The sequence below is a fragment of the Anguilla rostrata genome, chromosome 3 (assembly GCF_018555375.3).
Source record: "Anguilla rostrata isolate EN2019 chromosome 3, ASM1855537v3, whole genome shotgun sequence".
NCBI lineage: Eukaryota > Metazoa > Chordata > Actinopteri > Anguilliformes > Anguillidae > Anguilla > Anguilla rostrata.
Window position 1 is genome coordinate 57,061,725 of NC_057935.1, and position 10,000 is coordinate 57,071,724.

General features: G+C 52.4%; 1 protein-coding gene across 3 annotated transcripts in view; it reads left to right on the plus strand.

Moving 5' to 3' along the window:
• Positions 1-118: 118 nt before the first annotated feature.
• The window catches only part of LOC135251269 (zinc finger and BTB domain-containing protein 7A-like), a 20,952-nt gene continuing 11,070 nt past the window's right edge, over positions 119-10,000 (plus strand). For 2 of the 3 annotated variants that reach the window (XM_064328549.1, XM_064328551.1), the window contains exons 1-2: positions 119-263; positions 1,690-1,904. In XM_064328549.1, coding sequence (XP_064184619.1) covers positions 1,887-1,904 — 18 coding nt within the window. In that variant the 5' untranslated portion in view covers positions 119-263; positions 1,690-1,886. Of the gene's footprint in view, positions 264-1,576; positions 1,905-10,000 lie in introns of those variants that run through there. The other variant, XM_064328550.1, reaches the window with a different exon arrangement.

Here is a 10,000-nt window from a genome sequence, read left to right on the forward strand (position 1 = left end):
GGCATGGCGGGGGCAGCCGGGGCAGACTGCGGGGGTGGCGCTGTTCCTTTAAGAGTGGTGCCGAGCGAGGGAGAGAGGGAGGGAGGGAGGGAGAGAGTGGGAGGGGCCACCGTGGCCCGACGCAAACCAGGAAGGGAGTCGAGTTGGTCTGCCGCTGCTGCTGCTGGGCTGGAGCCTGTGGGGCTGAGAGAGAGAGAGAGAGAGAGAGAGAGAGAGAAAACAAGGGAGAGGAGAGGGGCAATCGAGCCCTGCTGTGATCACAGGTGAGTTTGGGTGGTGTCCGCTACCCCCCCCCCCCAACCCCCAACCCCCAAATGAACCACCAGCGTGGGGGGTGTACACAGGAGGGACTGGGGGAAGATGGGGGGGGAGGGGGGGGCGTGAGAGGGGTGAAAGAGATCGGACCTTAGTGTCCGTTTAAAAACACTGTTAGGATGTCATCTCTTTCGCCTGTTTTTTTATTTTTTTATTTTTTTATTTTAATTGAAACTTTGCAGAAGCCGTAAGTTTGTTTAAACTCGCCTTTAGTCTTTAGCTTTGCAGGTGAGAGGGTCTGAAGAGGGAATGAAACGTGACCGAAATAAACGAAGCAAAAAAAAAAAAACACATAATTTTAGAACTTCAGTGATGAAGAATAAAGGTGAGCAACAGGCTTCGAGGGCTGCCGTGCGCGTTTTGGGAATTAAAACATTCCCGTCGGAGCCTCCTGCCTTTTCCGGAGCGGCTCCCGAGCGGACCCGCCAGACGCAGGAGCGCCGTTACTCCCGCCTGGCGGCGTAAGCCCCTCTTAATTCGCTCGATGTTTGATGCAGTCGCTGAATTTTTATTTTTTTTTATCTCTCGGAGACGGGAAAGGTCAGTTCAGGTCAAGGATCTGGAAGTGAGGTGAGCGCAGGAGGACTGTCTCTGGGGGGAGGAGGGGGGGGGGCGGTCTGTGCGCTTCCTGGAGTGAATCCGTTTCGGTCCTGGGGGGCGTGGGGGGGTCTTGAGTGTTTGTTTTGCGTTTGGACGGTGGGCGCTGTTCAGATGGGAGTGCTCTCTGTTCCTGGAATCGGGCTGGCGGTACTCCGTAGCGTATAATTCTACCCCTGACTGCTTACGTTGAAACAGCCTTGGAGGTGGCATAAGGTAGCAGGAGGCGGCGTCGACCGAGAGCGGGGAACCCTGGGACTTGTAGTTCAGCGCCGGGGACTTCCCAGCAGGTGGTGCTGAGGCGGGGAACTCCACTTCCCAGAACGCACCGCCCTCGGGCCACACGAGGGAAAAGGGAACGGCCCTCAGCCAATCCGACGGGGGAGGTGTGTTGAGTGACAGCCCTTCTGGCCAATCCGAGGAGGGGAAGCTGTGGCAGTGAGCTGAAAATAGAGCAGGCGGGTGCGGAGGGAGGTGAGGTGGGGGGGGGGGGGGGGTTTGTGGTTATCTGCTTGTGAAGGATCAGGCTGGCTCTTGCCTGTATGACTGGGGGCTGTTCAGAAGTGGCCTGTCTCCCTGAAGATCTTCCCCAGGGTACGGGGGGGGGACTCACAGCCGCGGGGCTTCGGGGAGGGGGGGGGGGGGGGTGAGCAAGACTGAGAGCGAGAGAGAGAGAGAGAGAGAGAGAGAGAGTAGCCGCTACCGCGAATGCCAGGAAGAACGAACGAACCCGCACTCTCCTCCCCTCTCACTCAAGCCCACTTCCTTGTGTGACAGGAGTCGAGCACGTCAGTGAGGAGGCGGTGGGATCCCAGAGGAGGGGGAGGAGGAGGAGGAGGAAGGAGGGAGGAGCAGCAGCAGCAGCGCGAGCAGCAGCAGGAGGTGACCTGAGGACAGGCTCAGTGGGAGCAGCAGTGGAGGGACAGGAGGACAAGCCCGACTCTCTGTTTGACCCACTTACAGATGCACTAGACATGGCCAATTCAGCCGAGGTGAGATTCCGCATTTACCCCCCTCTCCGCCCCCCCCCCCCCCTTGTCGTGGAACAGGCACCGGATAAAAATACTGAATTACTAACTTTATTTAATTTTGCCTGTCTTGTTTTAAACTCCTTGGTGGGGGGGGGGGTTTGGGGGTTAGCAAACGGTCTTCGCTGCTGTTAAGTTTTGGAGAGATGAGGTAGAAATGGGACACGGAGCGCCCTTCCAGTCGGGGGGGGGGGGGGGGGGGGGGGTCTGTCTTTACGGTTTTCCATTTTCTGTCTTGGCGTGCGGGGTCTAACGCTTCCCCTGCTCTCACGGATGTTAGTTGGTGCATGAAGTGGTGTGTGTCGTGTGAGTATGCTGTGGTGTTTCCTGTCGTGTGAGTGGTGTTTGCAGTGTGAGTTGTGTGTGTGATATCTGCTGGGTGTGGTTGTGTGTGTTTTGCCTGTCTGTGTGTGTGTGAGCGCGTGTGTGTTTGCTGCCTGTGTGTGTGTGTGTTGTGAGTGGTGTGTGGTGTGATGTGTATGTGTGTGTGTGTGTGTGTGTGTGTGTTTATGCCTGTCTGTGTCTGTGTGTGTGTGTGTGTGTGTGTGTGTGTATGCCTGTGTGTGTGTGTGTGTGTGTGTGTGTGTACGGCAGATAGAGGAGGGTATTGCTGTACATTGTGTGGCTGTGGTTAGAATCTCATGCGCACGCAGGCTTCAGACCGACCGGTTTCTTGCCGAACTCGTTCTGGACGATGAGGGCATGGAGGGAGTGAGGGATTTCTTTTTGTTTAACGATGGAATTTAATTATCTTCCTGAGGTGTGTGTGTGTTCGTGTGTGTGTGTGTGTGTGTGAGCGCGTGCGTGTACTTGCACGTGTGCTTGCCTTCGCTTGTGAAACTTGTTGGCTCACTTCTGGATGTGTGTGCACATACCCGTGTACACTTGCCTATGTGTGTGTGTGTGTGTGTGTGTGTGTGTGTGTGGGCACGAGTCTTCCTGTGTATTTAGTTGTGTGTGTGTGTACATGATGGAGACTTATGGGGACCTAGCCCCTCGTGTGTGTGAGCATGTGTGTGTATATTATAGTGAGTGAGTGAGTGAGTGTGTGTGTGTCTGTGTATATTTGTGTATGTGCGTGTGTGTGTGTGTATATTATAGTGATTGAGTGTGTGTGTGTCTGTGTGTATATTGTAGTGAGTGTGTGTGTGTATGTCTGTGTGTGTATACTGTAGTGAGTGTTTGTGTGTGTTTGTGTGTGTGTGTGTTGTATGAGAGAGTGAGTGAGTGTGTGTGTGTGTGTGTGTGTGTGCATGTATTGTTGTATGTGTATGTGTGTTTATTGTTGTGTGTGTGTGTGTTGTGTGGGTGTGTGTATACTGTAGTGAGTGTTTATGTGTTAATTTTGTATGAGAGAGGGAGTGTGTGTGTTTGTGTGTATGCGTGTGCATGTATTGTTGTATGTGTGTATGTGTATGTGTGTTTATTGTTGTGTGTGTGTGTGTTGTGTGGGTGTGTGTATACTGTAGTGAGTGTTTATGTGTTAATTTTGTATGAGAGAGGGAGTGTGTGTGTTTGTGTGTATGCGTGTGCATGTATTGTTGTATGTGTGTATGTGTATGTGTGTTTATTGTTGTGTGTGTGTGTGTTGTGTGGATGTGTGTGTTAATGTTGTATGAGAGAGGGGGTGTGTGTGTGTGTGTGTGTTGTATGAGAGAGGGAGTGTGTGTGTGTGTGTGTTGTATGAGAGAGGGAGTGTGTGTGTGTGTGTGTTGTATGAGAGAGGGAGTGTGTGTGTGTGTGTGTGTTGTATGAGAGAGGGAGTGTGTGTGTGTGTGTGTGTGTGTGTGTGTGTTGTATGAGAGAGGGAGTGTGTGTGTGTGTGTGTGTGTGTGTGATTCACAGTCTCTCCTAATGCTTACGACTCTCACGCACGTCAGGTGGGGTTTTCACCGTGGTTACCATGAGTTGGGCGGTGCTAAAAACCAGGGGGTTGCTAGTTCCAGTCCGGGCTGTGATGTCATCATCGTTTCACCCGTGAGCTTTGGCTGCCTCTCCCAAGCGGTTTCTGTGGGTGTCCATCAGAGTAAATGGCTAATCCCTTAAAAAACCAAAAAGGACACATGGAGATACATTTTTATGTGAGTGAGATACATAATTCTCCCCAGCTAACCAGTCCCACAGAAGCTGAACCATCATGATGGCAGTGCAGCAGTGTTTATCTGGTGTGCAGGTGGCTTTTGAACAGTGCACCTGCTGCACAAGAACCACCTCTATCTCGCAGGGATCGAACAAAAATCCGTAAATGATCGGTTAGGAAGTCGCTCTGAATTAGAGCCATCTGCTCTGCACTGAAATATAAATCAAGTGAAGCTTTCAGAGTTTTACAGTCATGCTTTCTGGAGCCGGTTTCAAGTGGAGTGGAGATAAATTTTCAGAATAAGTTTGCGTCCAAGCATTTGTCAGCCGTTCTGAGATGGCAGTTCAGGTGGGTTGAATAATGAGACAAAAGCAGGAGCTCACGTGGTGCTGTGACAACTTGAGGTTCTCCACTTTAGCTTCATCAGTGCAGACGTAAGAATGGGACATGTTTTGCTGCATAAAAAAAGTTTCACTGAAAGAGAGTTTCCTTGAAAGAGAATTTCCCTGAAATGGTGGGACGGGAGAGCAGGTGGGGCCAGGTGGAGACGGGTGTGTGTGGAATTTTTGAACATGCCGCCCCCCCCCCCCCCCCGCAAACACGCAGACACACACACACACACACACACACACAAATATGGTTCTCCGTCTCCAGACAGGATGTAATCAAAGTGTCCTGTAAGTGCCGTTTTCTCTTCGTTCAGCTTGGGGGAGATTTAAAAATAATTTTCTGGTCATTTTGCAGGACTGCAGTTAAAGCAGTGGGCTGCGCCGCTGGCCTGTGATGTCACACTTTTGTCTACCTGTCGTTAAGCAGCGCGCTGATCTCGCTTCGTCCTGAAATGGTCGTTTACACTGAGGGATCTTTGTGTCTGCTGTAGGCATTCTTTCTGTGTGTGTGTTTGTGTGTGCGTGTGATTGCGTGTGTGTGTGTGTGTGTGCATGTGTGTGTGCTTGTGTGCGTGTGATTGCGTGTGTGTGTGTGTGTGATTGTAGTTGTGCGTGTGTTTTGTTGTCGCTGTGTGTGTGTGTGTGCGGATGCGCTTGTTGCTTTTGTTGTGTGTTCATTTTGCGCATGCTTTGTGTCGCACTGTGAGGTGTAATGTGTCGTGGCAGTTCTGTAGCGAGTGAGGCAGCCCGTTGTAAGCTGTGAACCCACAGGCTCCTCTCAGCTGAGAGGTGACTGGTTTTCTGGTAGAGATAACGCTTTCTCCCCGCTGTCATTCTCACAGAAATATAAGCTGCGCGGAGATGTTTGCATAAGTAAATCTATACGTTCACTATACCATGTCGTGTGTGTGTGTGTGTGTGTGTGTGTGTGTGTCTGTGTGTGTGTGTGTGTGTGTGTGTGTGGCGAGGGGGGGGCGGCTGGGGGGGGGTTTATGCCCTTTTTAGTAAAAGGGAAGTTGGCTGCCGGGCGGAGCAGCTGTGGTCAGGGGCAGAACAGCACTGAGGGTTTCTGGGAAGTGGTCATGTGATAAGGGGTGATGTTCCGTCCCATGACCTACGCCACAGACGCACACATGCGCATGCGCATACACACGCGCACACACACACACGCACACACACACACACACACGCACGCACACATGCGCATACACACACAAGCAGGAAGTCCTCTTCCCTGCAACTGGTAGAGGATGATGCACAGTTTCACTGTGGGGGGGGGCAGGGGGGGTGGGGGGTGATGGTGAGGACAGTATTACTCCACTTCAGGCATGCTACTAAACATGTCTGCTACCACACCACTGAAACCCACAGCCAGCGTGAGCCCACTTCTTTTTTGGGGATCCGCCAGTAGACCGATTTCATCAGCGGTAGGCCTGTGGGAGAGGACGGGGGGGGGGGGGGGGAGGGGGGGGTCGAGTCAGAGGGAGGGGTGGGTGTGCCTCTGGGGTGAGTGACGGGAAACTCAATGTCCCGTGGAAAGAGGGAAGAGGCGGGGGGGGGGCGGCAGAACTGGTTGTGTCACTTTTAGGGTTATTCCTCAGTGTCGTTTGGCTGATGCCCTCGCCCACAGCGCGCTTTATACACCTCGCTTTTCTTAATTCTTTTTTTTAATGTATTATTTTGTTCAGTCGTTTTATGCGGGAGGACACGCGGGGAAAGTCGCGTGCTCAGCCCCGGGGCACAACCGCAGTGCCCCGCCTGAGATTAGAACCCGTAGCCCTCTTCGAGTTGCAGACCCGGTTTCCTCATTGTTACAGCGCACCTCTTACCTGTTCTGCCTGTCCTGTACTGGGTTTCAGGGGTGGAAAGTCCAGGGGTCAGAAAGTAAAAGTCCTGCCCTGTATTTCTTCCACCCATGAACTCGGCCAGCTGACTCTACTAACTAGTTCCACCTCTTGGCTGAGGAACTGTGCTAATTAGCCAATCCAGGTGGTTGGAACAAAACACTGGGGAGGACTTTTACTTTCTGAACCTGGATTTTCCACCTCTGCTGGGTTGTGGACAGTTGCGGGTGAATGAGTGAGGTTGGCAGTGGGGGGGGAGGGGGGGTTAGATGTGATGTCACATGATGCCCCCCCCGACGCCTCTGTATCCTCTGGGTCCTAGCGCTGTGCAGTTCACCATGGCCGTCCTCACGGTTTCTGTGCTTTTGTTTCTCGATCACATGAGGCAGTGGTTTCCACAGCTCTCTGTGGGCTGCACCCGGCCAGGTCCAGAGGTTTCATGTGTCCCAGCCCAACTAACCAGACCCTTCAGGTGGGACATATCAAATGATGGACTGTTACCATTTTTCAATGGGAGAGACATGATTCCGTCCAAGAGCGTTGTAACTATTTTGGCCATGCAGAGAGGCATTTCTGTAACCCTGCAATATCTACCAAAATTGTAACTTTGTGTATTTTGCAGGCAATGACAGGCTTGATAAACTGGTAATTTCAGTGTGTGTGTGTGTGTGTGTGTGTTTGTGTATGTGTGTGAGTGTGTAGGCGGAGAGGTAGAAGCAGATGCCTTATTTGGTGGCTGTGATGTTACTGTGGACTTCTTATGGTGCCAGCTGTGATGTCACAGCGGATGTCTTATTTGGTGGCTGTGATGTCACTGTGGCCTTCCTATGGGGGCAGTTGTGATGTCACAGTGTTCCTGTGTAATGCAGCCCCACATGCACCTGCCACTCACCTCCTCCATGTCCAGGCAATGGGAGCGTAGGAGGTGTAGACATTCGGGAAAACGAGTGCACATTCGACGGCCTATGAACCGGGTCGGGCTCACACTCCCTCCCGCCCAACATCAGGGGATCTGATTCGCTGGTCAACCAGTGGTCAGTTGCTACTTCTGACGAATCACAGACGTGTGTGGGAGGGGCTTCGGTTACAGCCGGAATGCAAGATGTGTAGCCGGCTAGCAGCTCATGCTAAACGTTCATCTGAAATGTTTCCAGTGAAACACACTGTGTGAAATGATGAAGGGAGCAGGGAAATGAGTCGGCCAACCCACTGTTTACATTCCTGCGATGGCAAACCTGCACATTACGTCGTATTTAGAGATGACATCATGTATGATGTCACATGATGTCACAAACCGTGGAGCGTGGAGTTACTTCCTTTAATTTTTTATTTTTATTTCATTATTTGCAGACGAACGCTGCTGTAAATTAATTTGCCTGTCGAATGACTTGAGGATTTATGAAGATCTGCAGCCGTACAAATGAGGTCAAATTGCATATAGTGGGAATGGCGCGTCCTCTGATTTAACAGGCTATGTTCAACACAGAAAAACTAGAAGGTAAAAACTGAGACGTATGAGGGGTCTGAGCCAGTATCTGTACGCTCCAGGGTGTTTTATCCCCATTCAGATATTCACTCATTCAGACGCTGAGGAAGAATTTACTACTGAAGGAATTTGGTGAACTTTGACCTTTGTTTTCGGATCATAAAAGTGTTGCGCATTCCCGGTGCTCGTAAAACGCTGTCTTGCAACGCGCGTGGGAGAACTGCATAAGGAAGACACGAGCGTTGTGTGAGCGTTGGGTGGGTGTTGGCTGAGTGTTGGGCAGGCGTTGGGTGGGTGTTGGCTGAGCTCTCTGCTGCTCTCTCTGCTCTTTCTGCTCCCTCCTGCTCTCTCCTGCTCCCTCCTGCTCCCTCCTGCTCTCTCCTGCTCTCGCCTGCTCTCGCCTGCTCTCTCCTGCTCCCTCCTTCTTCCTCCTGCTCTCTCCTGCTCCCTCCTGTTCTCTCCTGCTCTCTCCTGCTCCCTCCTGCTCTCTCCTGCTCTCTCCTGCTCTCTCCTGCACACTTAGCACTGACATGGTCCGGATCAGATCCCGGACCACGTGGCCTGTCCATGCAACAGGACAGCGCCTTAATAAGGCAGGCCACTCAGCAACCCCTCTTCTCACATTCTGTTCTTTTCTCTTCTGTTCTGATCTCTTGTGTTCTTTCTCTGTTCCGCTCCATTGTTCTTTTCTGTTCTCTGGCGTTCCGTTCGGCGCGTTCTGTTCTGTTCTGCTGTGGTCTCTTCTTCGGACGTCGGTTCCGTTCTCTTGCTCCCCGGTTCCGTCCCGTCGGGGCCTCCCTGCTACCTGCGTTCTGTCAGGCCCCCCCGGGGGCCCCGGGCCTTCGCACTCGTTTCCTTGGAAACGTCCCACGCCCACAAGGTGAGATTTGCAGGTGTGCTCTCTGCTCTCCTCAGCTCGGTCTTTCTCAATACCCGACCCACCGGTGGCACGGCAAACAAAGCCCCTCCCTGTAAAACGGCTGTGTGCCAGGGGGGGAGGGGGCGGGGGCGGGTGGGGGAGCGGGGGGGGGCGGTGTGCGAGAGCTGCGCAGCTAAGGGGGAGAGGCGCTGTCGCTAATAGGCTTTTCTCCAGGTGAGGTCAGTTGAGGACGCTTCCTCCAGCTCCTGTAAATAGCTGTGAACTTGAAGCGTGTACTTCCAGTGTGAAGCTCCCACACGGAGCTCGGTCCTCACAGGTGGGGTTCTTCTGTGAGAGCTCAGGTCCTCACAGGTGGGGTTCTTCTGTGAGAGCTCAGGTCCTCACAGGTGGGGTTCTTCTGTGAGAGCTCAGGTCCTCACAGGTGGGGTTCTTCTGTGAGAGCTCAGGTCCTCACAGGTGGGGTTCTTCTGTGAGAGCTCAGGTCCTCACAGGTGGGGTTCTTCTGTGAGAGCTCGGTCCTCACAGGTGGGGTTCTTCTGTGAGAAAGTGAAACCCAAGAAAAGCAGCAGGGTGGACTTTCTTTACACAAACGTTCCCTGAAATGGGGCTGTTGACTTTTTGGGCGTGTCCGGTGCTTACATTTCAACACTGCCCCCAGGGTTCGACGCGCTCGCAGATAATAAAAACAAACTTCGGTGTCGCTTCCTCCTCCAGGCTGACGCGTGTTTGCCCGGGCTGTGAAAAGCGTCGCGAGGGGATCGACCTCACAGAACAGGTCGCGCCTTACTCGTTTGCTCTCTCTCTCTTCCTCCGATCCGATCCCCCGCTCCATTCTTCCTTCTGCTCGCAGTTCTTGAGTTGGGCGACTTTATTTGTAATGGAGTCTCATATCTGCAGTCTGCCTTAAATTATTTAGTTATGATCATTGAGATTAATATAAGAAATATTAATCAGTTGTGCGCCACCTTATAGGGAAGTCCTGTCGGCTACAGGTAGCCACCCCCACAGTCCGGATTAGATACAAATCCCCTGGGGGCTTTTGGGTGAATGGGGTGGCCACTCCCGTCACACACTATCCCCAGAGATTATGATGGATTATGATGTCATAATTGCTCTGTGATGTCACGCGATAAGGCGTGGGGCAGCGTTCCGGAAGCATTCTCTTGATCGGGAATGTCCCGTATCCAACACAAACAAGAGACGGTTTGGCAGTCTTCACAATGCCTTCATAATGCTTGTGAATGGAATTTAAAAATGTATTTTAAAGGTGGTTAGCCGTGTGTGTGGGGTGGGGGGTGGGGGGTAGGGGGGGGGTGGTAGTAATTTTAGTCTCGCTTTTAAAAAGAGCAATGGCTGCTTCATGGGTAGAGAAAGAGCTGTG